The sequence below is a fragment of the Helianthus annuus genome, chromosome 16 (genome assembly GCF_002127325.2).
Source record: "Helianthus annuus cultivar XRQ/B chromosome 16, HanXRQr2.0-SUNRISE, whole genome shotgun sequence".
Classification (NCBI taxonomy): Eukaryota; Viridiplantae; Streptophyta; class Magnoliopsida; order Asterales; family Asteraceae; genus Helianthus; species Helianthus annuus.
Window position 1 is genome coordinate 13201413 of NC_035448.2, and position 24553 is coordinate 13225965.

Consider the following 24553-nt stretch of genomic DNA (forward strand, 5'->3'; position numbering starts at 1 on the left):
AAAGCGTGTATATAATCACATAACATTTTGTTTATTTTTAGTTAAAAAATTATAGCAATGTCATACTCAAATAAAAGAGAATAAAATGTTCGTTTTATGGTGTATTTTATATATAAATATTAACGTATAAAAAAGTTATGTCCGTTTAAAAATTTAGAGATGAAATTGGATGTGGCTTGCATGTCCTATGAAAATTTAGTTAGAACCAAAACAACAATTTGTTTTAGAGAAAAATGCCCGGATAGTCCCTGTGGTTTCGCCTTTTTTCACCTATAGTCCCCAACTTTCTAAAATTACCTGAATAGTCCCCAAGTTTTCATTTTTTGTTCCCGGATAGTCCCTGGGTCTAACTTCAGTTTGTTTTCTCTGTTAAGAGGGTGTGAAATGACAAAAATACCCTTTCCTTAAAAGGCCAAACCACAGGGACTATCCGGGCATCTTCCTCATTTTTATTTGTAAAACCCCACCACCACACTTCATCTTCAACCTCCACCCACCATCACCCTCCTCCACCCTCCACCATCACCGCCACAGTCACTCTCCACCAATTGTGAATACATATCCCACCATTTTAATTTGATTAATCGAAGCTAAGATCTGAAACCAAGGCCAATAGCAAAACTCAAAACCAACTCATCCAATTCAAGCAAAACAAATTGTGACTACAGTCACTCTCCCTCACCAACAGTTAAACAAAACAAATCCCGATCCCAAATAGCAAAACTCAAAACCAACACATCCAATATTCCAATTCAAACATGAAACGTGACTACCCAAATCAAAACCACACCCTCTTCACCGGCTCCATCAGCTCCACTCCTCCCTGCTTCCCGATCTGACCGGTAAATCAAAGATGTGGGACGAATTCAATGAACAAGACACCGGAGTTGACGAGCTGCTAGCAGTTCTTGGCTACAAAGTCAAGTCATCCGACAGGGTTGACGTCACACAAAAGATCGAACACCTTGAGGGCGTTTTATCAAACGATGATGGATTGTCACAGATGGCGTCCGATTCGGTTCACCAAAACCCATCCGATCTATGAAAATTGTCACAACCACCGCCTATTTCTTTTTCTCTCTCGGGAACAAGTGAGAGTTTTGCTTTCACATATTTGCTTTGCTGGTTGGAATCTGTGGCATGCGGTGGTGACCGGAATTCTTTGCCGGTGATGGTTGAGGAGGTTGAAGGGGATGGGTAGGGGGGAGGTTGTTGATGGGTTATGTTTTAGTTTTTATAAATTGTTGCTTCTCAGATTCGGAACTGAAAGATAATCACGTTCCCACTTGTGCATTAAGAAATGATGAACTTGTGCAGATATCTGTAGTCACAAATTAAAATGGTGGGATCTGTAGTCACGTTCCCGATTCTAATTTTTGCCTTGGTTTCAGATCTCAGCTGCGACTAATCAAATTAAAATGGTGGGATCTGTAGTCACAATTGGTGGAGAGTGACTGTGGCGGTGATAGTGGAGGGTGGAGGAGGGTGATGGTGGGTGGAGGTTGAAGATGAAGTGTGGTGGTGGGGTTTTATATAAATAAAAATAAAGAAGATGCCCGGATAGTCCCTGTGGTTTGGCCCTTTAAGGAAAGGGTATTTTTGTCATTTCACACCCTCTTAACAGAGAAAACAAACTGAAGTTAGACCCAGGGACTATCCGGGAACAAAAAATGAAAACTTGGGGACTATTCAGGTAATTTTAGAAAGTTGGGGACTATAGGTGAAAAAAGGCGAAAGCACAGGGACTATCCGGGCATTTTTCTCTTTGTTTTATTATATTTAAATAACTACTTAATATTATTTAGGACGGAATAAAGTTTATATGTAAGTGGATATGTAAGTGGGTATTTCAAACTGAACCACAATGGGTATGCGATGTGACAAGTATAACCACTTTCGATATACAAGAATATTCATATTCGATGAACACACTACACTCGGTGTATAAGACCATCTCGTAAACATAACCACATTTTGTTGTATCATGTATAAGAAATAACATCTCATGCTAAATTGTGTTATAAGCGCTACCACCACCTAATGTGAAATGCTCATGGGAAAGTTCAAATACAACTCAACTGTACCGTGAATAGTGGCGGAGGTACAGTGGCGGATCTTGCCCGTTGAACGTGCCAGGGTCGAAAGACACGGATACTAAAAAAAGCCCGGGCATAGTATATATAAAAAATTTCGATTGAAATGCGGAAAATTAGCACTACGGCCGAAAAACTTGCCCGGGCCGTGGCCCTGCCATAGCCCTTCTAAGAACCGCCCCTGACCATGAAACGTAAATATGGGAGAAAATAGGCCCGACTGTGATTTCGCTGTGGCAATAGTGGCTGACACAAGATTTATTTTCTGAGGGGAGCGATCGGGAGGCTTAACCGAAATTTTAAGTGGGGTGATCCGGATTTTTGCCTAAAAGTTATAAAACTGAACCCATTGCATTAGGGTTAACGTTTCTGTAAAGGGTAACGAAATCGAAAAAACGTCAATTTTTTCTAAAATTTACACTACCGTCGGAGCGTCACGGGGCAACAAAGGTTACCCCTTGTAACATTATAGACAACGGGGCAACAAAGGTTACCCCTTATAACATTATAGGTCCGCCCCTGATGAAAAACAGCAAAACTCTCTATGATCACCTATCTGACTATTTATCCAACTATTTGGTCCATCATTTTTTTGAGGGCCCATAATAAAGTGCATAATCAAAGCCTGCAAATTCAATATGGACTCAAGAAACATATACCCTTGACTCCTTGAGTCAGAAAAGTCAACCCATTCTCAAAGCAGTATTTAACAAAAACATATGATCTTGAAAATATTCAAAAGTAATTGACTTCATATACCACCACCACCACTCTTTGGAGATTCCAATTAGTAGCACCGGTTACAAGTTTCAAGGATGGCGAAATACATTGGCTGTTTGCAAGTTTTGACAATGGCACAATTATCATTTAACCGTCGAAAATGGATGAAAGTTTTTCCATAAAAAAATAACTGACGAAACCACATCACCATACGACGTTTCAACCTATTTTCCAAGCAGACGGCGAGTACGTTGATTGGCGCCTTTCACTCTGAAGTTGATCTCCTCAACATCATCCTGAAGAGGATTGAGAGCTTTGTTTTGCCTACACAACGCAAAAAACATTCAACCTTCACACGCTACCTCTTATTTTCAGATACAAAACACGCATTCAGACCCCTTAAATAGGACCGAACCCGTATGAGTCGGTTGCTAGAAAACACTAACCTCTCAATCTCTGAACCCATGTCAACAGCCATTTCCTTTAGTTCCCCCAATATGTCACTCAAGTCAGAAAGGCCGTCATCCTGCTTTGCCTTTTCATACTGTGATGTTGAATTACAAGAGATTAATGTTACCCTAACACGGCCAAAATCTAGTTTTTATTTACACGGGTGGCATAAAAAAGATTTTTAAGTTTTTTTTTTTTTTTTTTTTTTTTTTTTTTTTTTTTTTTTGGAAAAAACCTTTTGTAAGGCCAAGTTCTCACGGTTCTCACAACTTATAGGAGTTTTCATTTTACCCTAACCCTATATATATATTCTCAAAAGAACAGTGGTTACTTGATTGTTCAAAAGGCCCGTGATTGAAAGTATATTCATACCTCAACTTTCTGCATAGCATCTGCAGATTCAGGAAGTGGAGTTCTTGAACGCGATGATGGTCCCTTATTTGCGGATGTTGTAAGTCCAAGTTTTTCTCTTTGCTCTAAATGGTTACCCTTTCTTCGGTCAGGGTCATCTGTAAAATTATCAAAGGTTAGTATAGTAAATCACTAAAACGCCCTCCCACCAAGCATAACTTACAAAGATTTACGACAACGGTATCTAAACGTACGACTTTATTTTGGTTAATTACCTCTGATGCTCGTAGGCCCTTTTATTGTCTGACCCTTTTTAGGCTTCCAAGTCCTAGAAAAAATGCCCCCTAGACTTCCCAACAGCTTCTCACCCTAAAAAAAGAAAAAAAAAAGCCCGATTAATATAATCAAAAAGCGGTTCATTGTGGTTCGGTTTAATTACTTTGGAACTGCGTAAAGTGGTTAACAGGTTTCGTGTGTCGTTTCGTGTAACCTATTTATTATCAGGTTCGTGTTCGTGTTTAGAAAAACCGACACGATAAGATTTCATGTTGTGTTCGTGTTTACCTGTTTCGAGTTCATGTCTTATCGTGTTCGTGTCTTAACAGGTCGGGTTGACACGATATGCCAGCCCTAGTTCGGTCCATGCTTCTGGCCCAAACCAAACAAAGCGAACCAGTCTATTCACATACCTTACTGAGATCCTGCTCGATGTCAGCTGCAGCCATATGGGTTCGATTAATCTGCTCACCCTGTTGATGCAAGGTTATCATCGTGTTCGTAGCGCTTTCTCTGATATCCTCCGCAATTTTTAATGCACTATGCACAGACTTTGTAGTCTCTTCCGCCTTATATGCAGCATAATGCTCCAATTCCTGCACACTTTGGTTCTCTATACCGCCGGAATCAATAAAGTCGTTCTTGTATTTGTTTCTTGATGCAAACGAGGTCCCTTTATTGACCCCGTTATCATCGAAAAGACTGGTGGTTGAATTTTGGGTCAATGAAGAAGGTTTAGATGAAGCTACGTTTGACGGTTTTCGGGTTGACTGTTTATCAATCTCGTCATCGGAATCAAATGGATTGTGGCTAGGTTGACTTTGGACTCGAGGGTCAACTGTGTTTTGTTTAGTAGTTTTGTGAAGATGAGGTTTCTTGTGCCCAAACATACTCGATTATGCAGAATTCGATTATGAACAATGATATGTGTACTGAAAAAGAACCAAGAACAATGGAAAATAAGACAAGTAGTTAGATGATAACAAAGAGTTTTGACTTTTTCTCAAATTGGTGTTGACCTTTTGACTTTTAATACCAATAATGCTAATTTCCCAAATTAAAAAATAAAAAGTAGAGTTAAATGCCATTTTAGTCCCTGTTGTTTGGGCCATTTTGCCAGTTTAGTCCAAAGGTTTCATTTTTAACCTGTGGGTCCAAAAAGGTTTCACAGTTGCCATTTTAGTCCACTTGGTTAACTTCATCCATTTTTTCTGTTAACGAGAAGGCCAATTTGGTAATTTTGTATGTAATTCTGTTAACTAAAAGGGCAATTCAGCCACATAAAATGACCGAATTGGCCTTCTCGTTAACAGAAAAAATGGATGAAGTTAATCAAGTGGACTAAAATGGCAACTGTGAAACCTTTTTGGACCCACAGGTTAAAAATGAAACCTTTGGACTAAACTGGCAAAATGGCCCAAACCACAGGGACTAAAATGGCATTTAACTCTAAAAAGTATAATTCACAACATCCCTACTGAATCAAAGATTATTTGTTAACAAAAACACATATGAATCAAATACCAAAAATCAAGATTAAATTGAGATGAAATAACTGGAATAATGATTTGATCAGACTAAGGGTTTGACTTTTACCTAATATCAAATTGACTTTCTAAATTAATAAACCTAAATAATCAACAACTAATCCACCAAATTAAAGATTAGTTAACCAAACAAAGCAGTAACAAGAACATATCAATTATATACCTAAAAAGTAACAAAGTTTCAATTTTTCTTGATCATATTCTGAGAAACCAGATACCCATCAAGTAAACTGAATTGAAACCCATGAAAAATTAACCAAAACTAACTAAAATCAACAAACTAAACAAAGCCCGGATGAATAAAGAAGCAGAATTTATCATGACTGAAGTCGTATATGATTTGGGTACCGATTGTAACGAGATAAAGTTGAAATTTAAACCTAAAAACAGAAGTAAAAGCACCTGTGAAATTGGGGAGATACGACAGGAAACGGTGTCAACCGGAGAGAATCTCGAAGTGGAAAGAAAGATGAATGGGGCAATTAAGAGGAAGTTGAAAGTGGGTATTAGAAAATTCTTCAAGAAAAGGTCATTGATGGCTGACGATCGAACCCTTTTAGGGGGCGGTTTCTTGTCGTTTGGGAGAATAAACAACCAAGAAAGAGTAGCTAGCATGCATGACAAGAAGTCCATGGCTTTATAGCCTAGCGCATATTGAGAGTGGGATAGGACTTTAGTACCAATAGATTCTGGGTTTGATTTTCAAAGAGGGTTTTTTCATATTTATTGGGTTTTCTTCTGAATTAGTAGTGTATATGATCAGGTGGTTTCGTTTGTGGCAAGATAATACTCCAGTGGTCCATCAGTGATTCAAATTTACTGTTAAAAAAAGCATGCATGACAACAAATGAGGTAACTTTGTTTATTTTGAACCCAATTTGGATAAATGTAATGGGTTCAAACGTAATATCTTGATGTATCTTTGTGTTAATTAAATAATTAATGATTGGAAAATTTACACGTAAGCCATCTATTTCTTACTTAAGGTGACTCTACGTTACAAGTCATTTAAGTACGGAGACAGGAAACTAAAATCCAAGAGAGAAATTCAAAACCTAAGACCGAATGTAGTGGGTGTAAACACTATTCACGCTCATGGCCATATCATCATCGACATGGCACCACTTTTGCAAGCCAAGGGGCGTTTCCGAGGTGTGTCACCATGTGGGTGGGGCGTGCAGGGCAGATGGGGGTTGGCCGACGTGGATGTGGTAGCACACCTCGACGTTAACAATCTACGCTTGATTTAGTATAATTTAAAAGGTTTGGGTTACCAAAACCATACTTGTTTACATGTATCAAAATCAAATATATTATGTAACTAGGTTAGAATCCCATATATTAGCTCTGTATCCGTCATCTCTTTTGAAGAAGCTGCTGAGCTAGATGCGGCGCTTTCAAAATCCCGTGACTCTCAGTCATCTATCTTCTTATGGATTAAATAAATAAAATATAAAATAGTATCTTTTTTCATAAGTTACTATTCCTTTCCTTTATTCAACTTTTTAAAACAGTATATTTTTTCATGTATGTAGGTGATGCAATACGTTAGTTTTGGGAAATTATTATTGATGAATTTTTTATATTAGTAATGCTGAAAACTCTGGATTTCTAATACTTCTTGTGTTGATGTTATTATTGTTTTTTTTAGGTGTTTGATAAAAGATCAAATGAGGACTAGTAAATTGAATTTAATAAAAAATAAGTTTCATATGGTTTTTTTTTGAACGGTAAGTTTCATATGGTTAAATAGACTATAATAGTTCCTTAAATGAAGTTCTTAATATAAATATATATGGCGGAAAAGCGAAAGGATAGCTGGTAAAACGAAATCGAGATTTAAAAACAAAGCCGAAGACCTGATTATATGTTCTGACGATGAAAAAAGTAAAAAATTTGGAGATCTTATTGTAGTTATAGGGGCTGTTTGGCAGCATCTGAATGGTTAAGTGCTGAACCAGTAAAAGGTCTGAACCATTAAGTGCTGAACCAGTAAGAGGTCTGAACCATTAAGAGCCTGTATAATGCTTAACCGTTCAAAGGTAAATGTCTGATCAATTCAGATTAGAGGTCTTAACCATTCAGACTCTGTATTAATCTTAACCATTCAGAGGCAAATGCCTGAAATATTTAGACATCTGCTCGTGAAACAAACAGTCTGAATCATTAAGTGCTGAACCAGTAAGTGGTCTGAACCATTAAGAGCCTTATTAAGAGGTATACAAACATCCCCGTAGTTAATTTAAAGTGTTACTTTGGTATAATAAGGTTCAGGTGTATAGTATGTTGTGTACATATCTAAGTAAGTTTAAGTTGTGTATAGGTGACAGGATGAAACAAAAATCTCAAAGGGTTGATGAAATGTCTAAGGCGGATAAACGTAACAAAAAAAGTAAAGAAATAGTTGTTGGACCAAAAGTTAACGGGCCGGAAAAGAAGGGGGATGCCAAGAAGATTGATGTCGAAAGGGTTACAAATACTTTGGTTGACGATGACTTCGAGAATAATTATGGCAAGAAACTGTATTTACTATACTTTGTGTATTCATGATAATTATTGGGTGCCGAAGCAGGTAACGAAGACAACAGTAGTCTAAGAAAAAGAGTTATTGTGTTATAACAGAGTTTTTTTTATGTGTATACCGTTAATGTATATATTATAATTGATATATGGTTTACATTGGTGAGAAGATGGAAGAAGAAAATCAGAATAATGCAAAGAGGTCTTAATACTTCAGGAATTACAAGAGAAATGGCGCAAAGAAAAGTGTACGAGTTGTAAAAATGTTACTTTTCTGTATTTTCCACGATTTAAAATCGAGTTCCGTTTAACTAATGATGTTTTTCTTTAAATGTAGACAAACGTAAGAATAAAGCGGAAGAATCAGAAAGAGTTGGGAATACATCGGCTGACGAATAGTGTAGTTAGAACAGCAGCGATCGGAGAATAAAAATGAAGTGGCGACAACAAAGAATACGACAAAAAATGAAGTGACGAGACAGTCAATCAATTAGCAAACGTAAGAATAAAGCGGAAGAATCGGTAAGAGTTCGCGTCCTAATACCCAGCAACTGATCAACTTTATCCTATTCTTATTCTTTGTTGTCGTCACTTCATTTTTTTCTTCGATCGCTATTGTTCTAACTACACTATTCGTCAACCGATGTATTCCCAACTCTTTCTGATTCTTCCGCTTTATTCTTACGTTTGTCTATATGTTAAGAAAAACATCACTAGTTAAACGGAACTCGATTTCAAGTCGTGGATTATACAGAAAAATAACATTTTTACAACTCGTACACTCTTCTTTACGTCATTTCTCTTGTAAGTTCCTGACGTATTCAGACCTCTTTGCAATATTCCGATTTTCTTCTTCCATCTTCTCACCTATGTAAACCATATATGAATTATAATATAACATGAGAAAAGTGTTCGGATAGTTCCGGTGGTTTGCTCAGATTTCACCTTTAGTCCCTAACTTTTTTAAATTATAGCTATAGTCCCCAACTTTTTCAAATTCGTTCTCGGATAGTCCCTACGCCTAGCATCAGTTAGTTTTCTTAGTTAAGTGGGTGTGAATTGACAAAACTACCCTTCATTAAAAAAGTAAAACATTAATAGATCATTATAAATATAAGTGGGTCCCACCACTATATTTTAATTATGACAGCCCCATCCCCAGACTCTTCTCTCTTTCTCCTTTCTTCTTCTTTCTCGACTGACACCCATCACCACCACTCCACTCTCCCTCTTTCTGTCACTAACCTATTAAAAAAACAAAATCAAAAACTCAAACCGAATCCCCTTACTTCCAGATGTTTGCTCATCTCTAGTCGAAATGACAGCCACCAAAGTGCCACAATTACAAAAGCTTAGAACATGTGTAGTGGAAGGGGAAAATAATGCCCCCACCCTAGGGCATTTTACGCCATGTGGCGGTCCAGTCAGCAGAGGGGCGTTATTGGGCGTTTTCTAAAATGGGTGTAGTGGGGATGGGGCATTATTGAGCATTATTGGGGCATTAAATAAAATAAAGAAAAAAAACCTAAAAAATCTTATTGGACAAGGAGGTGAAAGATGAAAGATGATTGGAAGATGAAAGTGGGGGAAAGCGTTTTTAAAACAACGCCAAATGGGCTTTTTTTGATTTTTTTTTTTTTTAAATAACGCCCTATGTAATGGGGCATGGGCGTTTTCGGGCGTTTTTTTTTTGAATTTTTTTTTTTTTAAAAAAAACGCCCCACTACACATGGTCTTATAATTTGATTATAGTTTGATGCTATCCCATAGAAGTTCCAACCTGTTCATACCGTACAGCTCGATTTTTTCCACTTGGGAAAAAATCCCTCTTTGACCAAGTTCATTGGATGTCTAGGTTACATCTAGGTTATACGTGTTCACCAAGCTTTTAACATTTTCACACCGCCCGCAAATCAATACACCTTAATTTGTTACAACCTTTTGTATAAAGGTCAGCTAGTACGCTCTCCAAATCCTTTTATATGCCATAAAGTTAACTTTTCACTTGCCTGAATTAGTTTCATAGCTGACATCGTGAGTGGGACGCTATTTCCTGAAATACGTAGAATGAGGTTATAATCATCTGCTGGATGCATGAAATAAGTATCCTCAATGAGAAATTCTATCAAAGTTTCATAGCTGACATCTTAAGGAATATAATTCAATCCATGAACTTTTACATGTACACAAAGAAAGAGGAAGAGAGAGGGGAGAGGGGGTGGGGGCAGGCAGGGCAAGGAAAAAGGTGAAGCCCATTTTTGTTTTTAAATGATAAATTAGATTTTTTTTTTGAGTAAATTACGTTTTTGACCCCTATGGTTATATCACGTTTACTATATTAGCCCAAAATAAGAATTTTTAACATATCTGCCCCTATGGTCTCTATAACTAACCATTTTGGCCCCTAAGTCTAGAGATCATGGGGGCCAAAATGGTTAGTTATAGAGACCATAGGGGCAGATATGTTAAAAATTCTTATTTTGGGCTAATATAGTAAAAGTGATATAACCACAGGAGCCAAAAACCTAATTTACTCTTTTTTTATGTTTTATTGTTATTTTTAATAGTAAGGGTAATTTTGTAATTTCACATTCACTTAACATCAAAAACTAACCCCCATCCACGCAAGGGACTATCCGGGAACAAAATTGCAAAAGTTGAGGACTATCGCTGTAATTTTGGAAAGTTAGGGACTAAAGGTGAAAAATAGGCAAACCACAGGGACTATCCGGGCATTTTTCTCATATAACATTAACAGTATACACACAAAAAAATCTGTTATAACAAAGTAACTCTTTTTCTTAGAGTACTGTTTTCGTTACCTGCTTCGGCACCCGATAATTATTATGAATACACAAAGTATACTAAATACAGTTTCTTGCCATAACTATTCTCGAAGTCATCGTCAACCAACGTATTCGTCAATCCTTCTTGGCATCCCTCTTCTTTTCGGGCCCGCCAACTTTTGGTCCAGCAACTATTTCTTTACTTTTTCTGGTACGTTTTTGGCATCCCCCTTCTGAGATTCTTGTTTCATCCTGTCACCTACACAACTCAAACTTAACTAGATACTTCACAGAACATACTATACACATGAACCTTATTATACCAAAGTAACCCTTTAAATTAACTACAACTACAACAAGATCTCCAAAATTTTTACTTTCTTCATCGTCAGAACATATTATCGGGTCTTCGGCTTTGTTTTTAGTCTTGATTTCGCTTTACCAGCTATCCTTTCGCTTTTCCGCCGTACATATTTATATTAACAACTTCGTTTAACGAACTATTAGTCTATTTAACCATATGAAACTTATTTTTTATCAAATTCGACTTACTAGTCCTCATTTGATCTAATTATCGATTCTTTAGACACAACAAACTAAACTCTAGATTGAAAATGAAAGGATTTGGGGCTATTAGGAAAGAACAATGCATAAACATTCGATCAAGAGTTATAATCGGCACAAAATACACAACAAATAACAATGTTACACTACAAAATCGAAACAAATACACAACCAAACGATTCATTATACCTAGCTTTAAAATGTAAGGATTTGGGTATATAAAGAAGAACTATACATAAACATTCGATCAAAATTACACTACTAAATGATACCTTGCTTGAAATCCGTTTGACAAAACCGTTAATGAACAAATCTCCTGGTTGAGAGAGAGCGATGAGGATGATTGATGATTTGTCTGCCCTTTTGGGTTATGAAGAGAAAGAAATATCTTGATTATGTATATGTAGAGGATAGTTTATGATGAAGCTACAACGGCTGGTGCGATCGTTATGGTTTTTAAAATTTTCAACATATGCATGATTAGTAAGGATTTTCGCGGGTATCGATGATATCAATTAACAGAAGAATAATATGCCCTCAAAGCAGTTATTTAAATCAGATATTTTGTTTTAAGAATTATGGGTAGTATTTTGACCCAATACCACAAGCGACGTGAAGGTACCTCACGCTCCGCCAGTTAAGTATTGCCTCATGCTGCTTCATGCAAACGCCTCACATCGCCAAATCTGAAGCGCTATCGCTGTCACTTATTTAAAACAAGTTTGTACCCAAGCCAATATGTTGAGTCGGATACGGGTTACGTCATAAAACAATAACCAAACTAAAACATTTGTATTTAGGTAACTCTTTAAATCGGATCAAGTACACTCATCATTTCAGTTGTATATTGAATTTAGAAAGGTGATAAAATAAAACCAGAATATATTTCCTACCTCTTTACAATTAGAACATTACAACCCTAAGATCTTTGTACACCAGGGTAGAGATACAAAAAAACCCGTTTGGATTTCCAAACAAACCCGTTTCCAAACAAACCCGTTTCCAAACAGACCCAAACCGCCAATTTGTATGTTGTTCCTATTCTCAGTACTAGAGCCGGTTTGGATCCGAACTGATTTGAAAAAAAAAAATTGTTTGAAAAATCGATTTTAACTGGTTTCAACCCGGCCCAAATCGATTAGTATAGGTTCGAATTTTTGCCACTAAAACCGGTTTATAACCCGAACCGGCGATTTTGACCGAAGTTGACCAACCCGATTCGTTTTATAACCCGAACCGATTTGTACACCTCTACACCAGGACATTTATTCCTTCTCTATGGGCTACATAAGCGGGCTGCAACCCAATCAAAAGAAATAGAACATGAACCCAAACAAACTTTGTCAACTAATATATAGAGTTAAATGCCATTTTAGTCCCTGTGGTTTGGGCCATTTTGTCAGTTTAGTCCAAAGGTTTCATTTTTCGTCTGTGGGTCCAAAAAGGTTTCATCGTTGCCATTTTAGTCCACTGGATTAACTTCATCCATTTTTTTTGTTAACGAGAAGGGCAATTCAGTCATTTTATATGACCGAATTGCCTTTCTAGTTAACATAATTACATTCAAGATGATTGAATTGCCCTTCTCGTTAACAGAAAAAAATGGATGAAGTTAAACCACTGGACTAAAATGGCAACGGTGAAACCTTTTTGGACCCACAGACGAAAAATGAAACCTTTGGACTAAACTGGCAAAATGGCCCAAACCGCAGGGACTAAAATGGCATTTAACTCCAATATATATATTCTTTCTTTTATTGTTCTGCTTCATCTTCAGACTTATCAATAAAAACTTATTTAACACTTTTCAAGCTTTTTAAATCTCAAAGACAATGATTGTAAAACATGTTTATAACATATCTCCACATAAAACTAAATCCGTTAAGTTTTAATTAAATTAATCTACAGCCTTCTTTTCAATTTATTGTGAAACTGAAATTTATACATGACGAATTAGACTTTGAACACACTAAAACGACTAAGAAATTAACTCAACAAATCGACTTCTCCAATATTTCTAAAACATATACAATACACATGTCGAAGCTAGACACGAGATTTTACCTTAACCTGAACTGTAAATTAACGTTGAACCCACGACTTGTGATCCTGGAAGAATCTCCTAAGCATTTGGAAGACCTCGAACATCAGCGAGAGTTTTCCTTCTTTCTTTTTCAATCTTGATGAAAATAAATAACATTAAATATTATAAAATTTACATCACATGCTAATTTAGCTGAGTTATGGAATTAAGGATTTAAACTAGTTATAAAAAATTTACCTGAGTTTCCAACTCGGTTATTCTTTGTAAAGCTCTTTCTTCTATACACACACGTTTTTTGTATTCTTCTTCAAGCAATCCCGTTAACTGATATCTTAACTCCGCCATTTCCTGAGCTAACTCTTCGGCTTCTTCATTTGCCTTAAACTTTTCGTCTTTTAGTTGTTCCTGCCAACAACGAGAGGAAAATTAACCAACAGTTACGACCCGTTTGATATTTCCAATCACTTAAAGTCAACATACCTTCAGCTGGTTCACAAGAAGTTCATATTCATGTATTTGAGCTTCATATTCACTTGATTTCTTCATTTTTGTTTCCGAATCCGCATCGGTTTCAAAGGCATTAAGCTTCTCCCTCAATTCTTTATTTTCCTCAACTAATTGTGTAACATTTTGTATTGCAATCTTGTAGTTCTTAGTAAGTTCTTGCATCCGACGATGTTCTTGAACGGCTTCATCTTGAAGTTTTTTAGCTTCGAGAAAGCCATGCTCCATGGCCATCAAATCAAGTTTCATGCTTTCTATATCACATTGGAAATCTAGCGCGATATCAGATATCGACTCCTCTAATTTTTCTATATATAACGTTGAATTACGCAACTCATGTTCTTTGTCCTCTAGTTTCTTCATTAAAGCCGAATTCTCCGACTTACATGCCTTCAGTTCATGCTCTAAGTTTCTCACAATTCTGTCCAAATCGTCTTTTGCTTTGACCTCCAACTCTAGATTTTGGATATAATCGGTCAAATGAATTATCTCTGTGTCCCGTGTGGTCAACTGATCCTGCAAGTAATCTGTGAGGTTCATTGCAACGAGTTAAGCAAGCCTACAGTACAACCATACACCTGCATCCAGCAGAGTGCACCTGCTAGGAATCATAATTCATAACTAATTTGTCTAAATAACGTTTCAACTAAAAGCGGTTAGTGGCTAGTACCTATTTCTTGAGAACAGTTACTCAATTCTTTTTCCAAATCTTGGATACGCTTCTTGTCATTAGATCGCGTTTCGGATAATGTTCGAGCGTGGGATTTTAAACTCTGTAGGAAGTCAACTATCGGGTCAAAACTATTTCACGTAGGTTTCCGGTTCCCATACGTAAATAATATAAACAAGAATAACTGACCCGAATGAGTTCGGAGCTTGATTGTTTCAGCATGTCTTTTTCTATCCTTAACTACATCCAAGCACGATCGGAAAAACGTATAAGTAAAACTACACAAACATGATAAGTGCTAATTAAAATGGGAAGTGAAGATCAAATGTACCTCTTTACATCTTGCCTCAAACTGTAGTAACTCATCATCATCCAAAAAGCAACTGCTGCTACTACTAGAACAAGTAGACATCTACAATATAAAAAAACTGAAACAATCAAACATTTATGAACAACCCTGAACAATCCCCCCCCCCCCCCCCCACACACACACACACACAAAAAAAAAAAAAAAAAAAAAAAAAACAGTTTTTTAAAGTACATTCAGATATCATTATCAATCCTATCAGTTTTCATCTCCAGGAAATAAATATTGAAATTACAAATTTACAACCAGCAAGTCGATGATTAAAAATATTAATTATCAATATTATATTTGTGTTACAAACCAAATCTCACAAAAATTAGCATTTTTTGATAATCTTGAAAAGGGGGAATAATTACCTTTTAGGGTTTTGATTTGGACAACATAAACCGAGGTAATTGAGCGGAATTACTGATGAAAGAGGGGATACTGATTTGTAATTGTGATCTTTAAGTATGAGTTACAAGAATTGGAATTTTTGGAATGAATATTGTGATTTTGGGTTTCCGTAGGTTTTTTGTGTGGTTTCACGAATGCAGTTTGAGTAAAGAAAAGTGTTTGGTAAACAACATGCAGGTAATTTTGGGTTAGCTCACTTTTTAGACTTTTCTGGGGCTATTTGTTTAGCTCTTAGTTGTTGTTTGTTAGCTACCTCTTAATGATTTAAAATCTAAGAGGTAACTTCAAGTCTTAATGGTTAAGAGATAACCTCTGAATGGTAAATTATTACATATCACATTCTTCTACATTCTCATTGGTAAAATTCTTAATGGTTCATTAAGAGGTAGCCTCTTAATGACCATTCAGAGGCTACCAAACATCCCCTTATGAGGCTCTTAATGGTTCAGACATCTTACTGGTTCAGCACTTAATGGTTCAGACTGTTTGTTTCACGAGCAAATATCTGAATGGTTAAGCCATTTGCCTCTGAATGATTAAGATTTATACAGAGTCTGAATGGTTAAGACCTCTAATCTGAATTGGTCAGACATTTGCCTCTAAACGGTTAAGCATTATACACGCTCTTAATGGTTCAGACATCTTACTGGTTCAGCACTTAATGGTTCAGACCTCTTACTGGCAATGTTTTAAAAACCGGTTTTTAAGTCATGTCGGATTTGGCTCAAAAATGGTTCAACCGGTTGAACCGTATTATACCGGGTGGTTCAACCGGGTTAACTAATTAACTCTATAATTTTATAAAATACAACTTTAATACAAAACAAGGAACTTTTTTTTGAAGACATATCACCGTATATATATGCGTAAACAAATCCATACGTCACCGGTTTTATTATACAACTCAAAACAATAGTTTTACAGTTGTGAAAATAAATTATGTATATGGATAAATTGATATTTAGTAAACTTATGCATACAATTACAGAAATTAAAAAATATATAGTAAAATTAGAGATATAGAAGAAAGATAAAGAAAGTCAGACTTGCTCCCTTACTGTCGTCTCTTCGACTCTACCATCTCTGTTCTCCAACAGAGAAAACAACGGCAAAACCAATCGATTTGAAATTAGAAACAAAAATTTAAACACAAAATTATACCTCTGATGATCGATGGTACACAGAGGCTTTGATGAATCATGAATGGATGGTACGCAAAGGCTCTGATGAATGGATCATACGATGCTCTTGGTTAAACACTTAAACATCAAGTGCCGGAGGTTAATCGTCAATGTCTTGGGCCGACTAAAGAAAATCAAATGGTGGGACGGTACCGGTTTAACGGTACATACCGGTTTTTACCTGAATACCGGCGGTTCAAATCGTTTGTTGTTCCTTCAAAATACCGGAGTGAATCGTGCCGGCCAACACCCCGGCAACCGGTATTACCGGTAATACCGGCCGGTATATACCGGTTTTTAAAACACTGCTTACTGGTTCAGCACTTAACCATTCAGATGTTGCCAAACAGCCCCTTAGAGACTATTATGTTTGAGTGGAACGTCTTGAATTCAATACCAAGCAAAGAGTAGATTAGACTGGTGAGTGTGGGTGTTGTCCGTTTGGCGTTTTGGCCCTTTAACGCCGGATGCTCCATCTTGGGTTGACGTTTTGTTGGGTGTTGTCCGCTTGGCGTGGGGCGCTGGCCTGGGGTGACATGTCTGACAATGGTTGGCTGGGTGTGGATGACCGTTTGGCTAGCCCCTTCCACAACGCCGGCCTGACCACGCCCCTTCTACACCCCACTTTTTTGGGTGTGGACTGGTTGAGCCCACACATGCCACGTGTCAAGCAATGTCCCCAACCTAGACCTCTCCACACCCCATAGTCCTAGGATTTATTATATAACTATTTAAAAAGGCTATGTCAGTTAGTCAATCCGACATAGCCGAGTGTCACAATATGGTTGGCCACAACGATTTAACTCTTTTTACCCTTTAACTTTGTAAATACACGTTTAGTCCCTCCATTTTTAAAGTTTTTTCTATTAGTTAACTTTGCAAATATACATGTTTAGTCCATCTACTTTAACTTTCATAATATACATCTTTAGTCCCTCCACTTTTATTCCTTTTAGTATTTTTGTTTTGCTAACATGACGAACAAAATAAACTCCAACCGAACAATATGATTACCAGTATCGGTATTATCAGAACTGATATATTTTTTTTTTGTTTTTAGTATTTCGTCTTCTTAATACGTATGTTGATGTTTCAATGTTCATTTTCCCGTGGTTTTAGGTTATCACTTTCGGTTGCTATACTGTTGGTCCTATGCTGATAATCAAACTTCCGCCGCACCGCACGGGGTAAAATTACTAGTTTGGTTTAATTTAGTAGTATGTAAGCTTTGCCATTAAAAAAAGTGTTGTAATTGCTATTTATATTTATGTTTTTCTAGGTTTTAATAAACTGGATGCAAATAGGTGATTTAACTTTGTTTAAAATTCATGTTTTGTTTGTTTTAATAAAAACTCACTCAAACTTTAATATGTTTGATTGTATTCATTTTAGAAAATGTATAAAAAAATTTATCAGCGGTTTGCCATTCAAAAAAATTTATTGTAATTGTGATGTGCACAAAATGCAACATATAAATTACATCAATTGTGACGTAAAACTAACCCTTTTTAGTACTAATGTTGGAAAAAGTGTGTTTTTGTCTTCCTTTTGTATTTTCAGGATTAAATGAGCTCAAATGAACAAAAGAAGCAAAAAGGCAACTAAATCTAACATAAATACAAGAAAAGGAACAAACGTGGCATGCCCGACCCCCCGACAACATCTTCCCAAGCAAAATCAAGAAGACAGAAGGCTGAACACGCCCCGTGCTCAGTGAGCACGGGGGCGTGCCCAAGTGTCAGCAGAAAAGACAAAGTTGTAGAAGCTTCCATCGCCCACCACGGGGCCGTGCTCAGCGGACACAGGGCCGTGGTCAACTATAAGATTCGCAGAATCCAGGCAAATCTTCATAGTACAGATACGCTTCTGCACACGGGGTCGTGCTCAGCGGACACGGGCGCGTGGTCAACTAATGCAGACAAACTGCAATTAATGAAGAAAGAGAGAAGGATGGACACGGGGCCGTGCCCGAGCTTCTGTTCAGCCTATAAATAGGAGTGCTTGGATCACTTGCAACTCATCCCTTGGCACACCACCCCTCTCACACTTCACCCACCACCCACCACCATCACAACACCATCATCCGCCACCATCATCCATTGTCCATCATAGAGTGTGTGAGTCGTCTCGGGATCCAAGATTGATTGTAAGAGTTCTTGACAATCAAAGGCCATGTTTCCCTAAGTCTCTTACATCACTTGGTGAAGACAAGTGTCTAGTGTAATACTTTTTATTTTTAATCTTTTCGCACTTTTTATTTGGTTATGTATTAATGACTTTAATAACTAGTTTCTTATGTTGAAGGTGATTCTTCCTTATCGTTTGTCTGTGGTGTCTTGGCATTATTTTACTGTCTATATAAAATAAAAGATTTTCACCATTCATATCTCCACGGTCTATATGGAGGTATGTTGGCTACCTGGTCGGGGGTTAAGGGAACGGTTTGGTAAGAGTCTTGCCATTATTCAGTGTATAAATCCCGCAAAGGACCTGGGTCAAATTTAGTAGGACCTCCATCAATACCTACCGGTATTGGATGGCGGGGGTCCAAACTCTTTGATCCCCTCATAAGTTAAACTACTATTAATACTTTAACCCGACTACTTAGGATTGTATCCCTGCTGACTCAGACTACTTAGCCGAGAGTAACGTCACCTTCAAAAGAGGGGCCTACCATAATATGCATTAATAACTTAATTAATTATCTTTCAATAATCGGACCCTTTAGGATTGTATCCTTGCTGACTCAAACTACTGGGTTGAGGGTAACGTCACCTTCAAAAGAGGGGCCTACTACAATAACTAAGATAATCTCTTAAAAAGTGCAAAAGTGCGGAAATAATCAAAGGTTACACTATACACGAGTCGAAGCCAAGTGATTCATCTTGTCTATCTGTTTTTACTTTTATTTTATTTTTCAGCATTCTAGTTAGTTTTATTTTTCTATTTTAAAAACCTTTTTCTAACTTTTGATTTGATTAGACGTTGAGGATAAACCGGTACTAAAAGCTCTTGTGTCCTTGGACGACCTCGATATCTTGCCAACACTATACTACGCTCACGATGGGTGCACTTGCCCATATATGTGTTTGGTGTTAGTAAAATATCGTGTTTTATAAATTTAAAACTTGACTAACGTGTAAAAAGGGCTTAAAATATACTTAATTCCATATACACACCAACCCGCATCAAATTGCTATTATGTATTTTTTTACTTTTTAATAAAGTGTATGCAAATAGGTGATTTAACTTTGTTTAAAATTCATGTTTTGTCTGTTTCAATAAAAACTCACTCAAACTTTAATATGTGTGATTGTATACATTTTAGAAAATGTATAAAAAAAAATTATAAGCAGTTTGCCATTCAAAAAAAATTGTTGTAATTGCTATTTATATTTATGTATTTTTTTTACGTGTTAATAAACTGGATGCAAATAGGTGATTTAACTTTGTTTAAAATTCATGTTTTGTCTTTTTTAATAAAAACTTACTCAAACTTTAATATGTGTGATTGTATTCATTTTAGAAAATATATAAAAAAAATTTATCAACATTCTCCTACGTGTTAGAATCCTAAGCATAAAAAAATATTATATTTTTTTCACGAAAAAGCCCTGATTTTGAATTATAGTCGATGATTCTCAAAACGAAAATCGTAAATATGTAAAAATAAATTTATTCATTTAAGTGAATATTATATAACTTTTAACCATTATATAAACAGTGTGTTCTAATAAATTCATTTATTTCTAATGCTTCTCTAATAATTTTAAAATATCTAGCGGGCCTCCTGAGAATATTTACATGATAAGGAAGATATATTTCAAAATGTTAACTATGTCGTAAGAGTTTTAAGACTATAGTTGGAGGAATCTTAAAATTAGGGCATTGTTATATATAAAAAATTATTAATCATTTTGCTTAGGATAAATGAAATGAGTAAAAGAACCTTGAAGTTCAACCTGATCATAATCAATGCATATGAATGGTTCCATCCATGTAAAACCAAACTACAGTGGAATAAAGGGAAGAGCAGGCCATGTTGAAGATATAAGGACCCATCTAATCTGTTACCGATAATTTATTAATAAATCATAAGTCTATCCTCATCCTAAATTTAATATAACAGTTTTATATCCAACTATTATTTTAATATGCTTTGTACACAAAGCTCTTGCAAGTGTGGGGTCCGAGGTGTCATGTTAATTTGGGTATGATGTACGCATCCTTACCCTGCATTTTTGTAAAAGGCTAATTTCACGATTCGAACATGTTACCTCCAAGTCACATGACAACAACGTTACCAAAACCAATCTCATTATCGAATCCTCTCGTTTGGATTATATAATGGCTACGAGCATCATCATAAGAAAAATAACTTTTAAAGCATGTACAACTTACATCACATTAGACGGAGAGTCAATGACTATGTACCAGTACTTTCTAGAATACCCATTAACATTTTTACATAGCATTCTATTTTGTCTGGTCTAAAACCTCTTGTAGTTTGTATGCAGTTAGTTTTGCTAAATATGTATGATGTGTGGTTATAGAAGAACAAGTCGGGTATGTTGAAGGCATATCAGTAACCAACTAATAGGATCCATTAACTCGCAACAAGTCGGGTATGTTGAAGGCTTCAAACCGACTGATACACAAAAAAAACTTTTGTGAATCTAATTTTTTGTTGCCTAAACAACTAAGCGAAAGTAATGTTACTATCTAAACACGTAATCATATAACAAGTCAACCTAAAACATAAAAATGTTTTAATGCTTAATCATGAAACTTTCTTTCTTGATTATGGCTTTAAAAACTTGACAATCATAGCTTAAAACTTATTAACAATTAACAAATACTATAATTATCAATTACCCAAATAAAATACAATCCACTAGGACAAGATGGTTACTAAAGGTTTAAAGAAAGTGAAGTGAGACAAGTGGGTTGTCAATGTGTGTTGTGATGGTTGGTGACTATACAACTCACCCTTTCTTCATATTATAACATTTCCCCCTTACACTTTAATCACTTTACACTTTTAACCTTATCTTCAGCTTCAATTCTAACCCATTTCAAGAAATAGTAACATGAAAACTCAAGAAGCAAGGTAGCTTTAACTTTTAGCATATGCGGAAACCATAACCCTTTGATGAAAACAATGTGTGTATGCAAGTAAAAAATGAAATATGTACATCTTGAAATGATCTTACTAATGTTTTTTAAACCTGTTTAGAACAAACCAAGTAATGTTGTTGATTCATGGTTAGTGGTATCAACCCATGGCTTGTACTTTGTGGTACCACTATTCATGATCACATCTTCTTCCATTGTATCCGGAAGCATGTTGAGATCAAGAAAACCTCGAATTTCTCGAATCGGCTCTTTCACTTTTTCAATCAGGCTCATGTTGGTTTGTTGATTCTTTTTAACTTCTGCAATCATGTGTGATCTCTTGTGACCTCCTAAAGCTTGCCCTGATGAGAAAACTTTCAAGCAAATTTGACATTCATGTGCTCCCAACACTATTGTTTTCTTCAAAGGACCAACACCACCAAGATTGAAATTGTGTGATTGGTGATGATTATCAGATGGTTTTGCATTGAACCCATTGGACATATGCTCATGATTGAACATGGGTTTGTGTTCGATTGTGTTTTCGCCTTCGGTTTTTGAATCTAGAGTTTCTTTTAACTTCTTGTGACTTGCTTTATGTCCACCAAGGGCTTGATAAGAGTGAAAACTTTTGTTACAAGTTATGCACTTAAATTTTCTCTTGCTTGGCTCCTCATATTTCCCAAAACTTAACTCATTTCCTTCATCGAATCCGTCGTTTTCGATCACAATTTTTGTCAATTCAGTAGAACCAATCTGGGGTTCAACAGATTTCTTGATCTTGGAACCATTTTTAATTGCCTTTTGACCATTAGTTTTAGTCAACTTCACAAAAGCAGAGGAATCGCAGTGCTCAGATGATCCAATTTCACTACCCCATTTCCACTCATCTCTAGAAAGCATCATCAAACACATAGCAATCTCAGTTTCTTGATCTTGCTCGATATCCGACACCATACTCGTCGAACCATGATTATTGTTGTTATTAGTATTCATAGACAGTGAAGATGAGTCTTCTATGATGGTGGTAGTGGTAACAGTTGTAGAAGTAACTACATACCTTTTATTTCCTTTCTTTCTTGATCTTGATTTCTTGATTCGACACAACTTGGTACCCGAATTTTCGTTATCCGGACGACTAATCCAAGATTCTTGATTCAAATTGTTGCTTGACACTTTTTCAGAGTGACATTTCATGTGTCCAAATAAGGCTTTCCAAGATTGAAAACCTTTACCACATTCTTTACAAAGCTTATCAAGAACCACAAAACAATTGTTATTGTTCTCCACTTCACTTGTATCTTTTACTTTTGGAGTCTTTTTTGGATCTTTCCTCAATTCGTAACCCGAGTCGTTAGAATTCGAACCGCCATTGTTCACATATGTGAGCTTCTTCATATGCTTCTTCTTTTTCATCGGTTCTTGATCGGTTTCTTGGATCGAATTCGACATGTTTGGTGAAAAAAAAGTGCGAAATTCGGATCAGACTGAAGTCAAACTAATCCAAGAACAAGATCTAGTCTTGATGGAATAAGATGAAATAGGCAATCAACAACATAACAAGCAAAGAAAAGCTACTCTCTCTCTAAAGCTTTGAGTGATTCTCTCTCTAGAAATACATATAGACAGAGAGAGAGAGAGAGAGAGAGAGAGAGAGAGAGAGTATGTTTTGAGGTGAAGACGAAGAAACCCATGCATGGAAGCAAGGATAGATAAAACTAAAAAGTGATGGCAGCACATGTGCTCAACTGAGAATCCTATGGTTACCTAACTAACTGACTCTCTGGTAGTTAGTTATTCATGTGTACTTTCTCTCTTTCAATGTTACAAACATGACAGCAGGACGTACAAGTCTCTATAGCATATTGCTTTTAAGTTTTAGTTCAGATATTTTGGGGGGTTGCTAATGGAAAGTTGTAGTTTATTATCTGAATGATACAACTATGCAAACAACTGTCGCGAAATTTCGTTATTGATGTTGAGATGATCAAAGTTTATGGGTCCCAAACACACCTAAAGTTTGCCGTCAGGATGATAATTTGACCAATAAAGGCATGACATATTGCAGTTATTACAAAAGTGGCACAACAGGGGCAAGAGGGTCATTGCAGCAACGGGCCCACAGAAGCCGTTTGTAAAGTAAAGAATCCAAATAAATGGTGTTGTTATAGTATCGGTGTAATCTTCTTGTTGATTAAATTATCTAATTACGGCCGGAAAACAGTCAAATACACAATCTTACAATCTTAGACCATAAGAAAGTTCAGTGATGACTGAAACAAATGTCCTACGTTTGGGTATGAAGCGATATGTGGTCATTTAGTTAGCAAAGGGATTTGAAGTTAAAAAAAAGTATAGCGGAGCTTGAACTCCTGTAATGATTAGATATTATAATTGAACTAGGTTAGTTCCCCATGTGTTACACGTTGAACAATTTAAACTATATAATAAGTATTTCTTGTAAATGTAAATCAACGACGGAGACATTTATATATATTTGATAAATAATGAAACTAATAATAATAGTAAAAAATCTCATACATGTGTACAGAGTCGTCTGTAAGAATTCATGTACCCTGTTTGAGCTCGAAAAAATTCTTTCGTAATGTTTTAATATTATTATTTAATTTTAAAATAAAATGGGTATTGGGCTCAGTAAGAGCATGTTTGGTTATGTTTTTTGAAACAACTTATAGACTTATTGGGGTTTTGGAAAAGTCAGTATGGAGTGTCTTATTGACTTATTGGTTTTTTCCTCTCACATACACCCATATTGTCAAACATCATTTTGTAGATTATGACTTTTCAAAAAGCCAATAAGTCAATAAATTTTTTCAGAAAGCTTAGCCAAACATGCCCTAAAGCTAATGCCAATGGGTATTGGGCTCACTAAGAGCATGTTTGGTATGCTATTTTAAAAAAATTAACATAGATATCAGGTTTTTTTTTTATAAAAACACGTGCCCCTC

At 36.1% G+C, this 24553-nt stretch overlaps 3 protein-coding genes across 4 annotated transcripts; all 3 read right to left on the minus strand.

Moving 5' to 3' along the window:
* Positions 1 to 2732: 2732 nt before the first annotated feature.
* On the minus strand, positions 2733 to 6042 carry LOC110915242 (SNAP25 homologous protein SNAP33). The gene is made up of 6 exons (XM_022159905.2): positions 5840 to 6042; positions 4304 to 4822; positions 3890 to 3983; positions 3636 to 3772; positions 3260 to 3357; positions 2733 to 3137 (listed from the first exon to the last, which is right to left on the minus strand). The coding sequence occupies exons 2-6, from the start codon at positions 4778 to 4780 to the stop codon at positions 3038 to 3040; spliced, it is 906 nt and encodes a 301-aa protein (XP_022015597.1). The 5' UTR covers positions 4781 to 4822; positions 5840 to 6042; the 3' UTR covers positions 2733 to 3037.
* A 4617-nt stretch (positions 6043 to 10659) lies between these two features.
* Positions 10660 to 15478, minus strand: LOC110916119 (nucleoprotein TPR). Of its 2 annotated transcripts, XR_002579508.2 has the most exons (8): positions 15249 to 15478; positions 14857 to 14937; positions 14715 to 14765; positions 14526 to 14628; positions 13832 to 14382; positions 13589 to 13756; positions 13372 to 13486; positions 10660 to 11002 (listed from the first exon to the last, which is right to left on the minus strand). XR_002579508.2 is itself a non-coding variant. In XM_022160875.2 (7 exons), exons 2-7 carry the CDS (start codon positions 14935 to 14937, stop codon positions 13430 to 13432), a joined length of 1011 nt encoding a protein of 336 aa, XP_022016567.1. In that variant the 5' UTR covers positions 15249 to 15478; the 3' UTR covers positions 13141 to 13429. The 2 variants fall into 2 exon arrangements, 1 of the variants encoding a protein (XP_022016567.1); XM_022160875.2 differs by lacking the exon at positions 10660 to 11002 and having other exon boundaries at positions 13141 to 13486.
* A 6085-nt stretch (positions 15479 to 21563) lies between these two features.
* Positions 21564 to 23810, minus strand: LOC110917208 (zinc finger protein ZAT9). The gene has a single exon (XM_022161800.2). It carries the CDS (start codon positions 23034 to 23036, stop codon positions 21702 to 21704), a length of 1335 nt encoding a protein of 444 aa, XP_022017492.1. The 5' UTR covers positions 23037 to 23810; the 3' UTR covers positions 21564 to 21701.
* Positions 23811 to 24553: the final 743 nt, after the last annotated feature.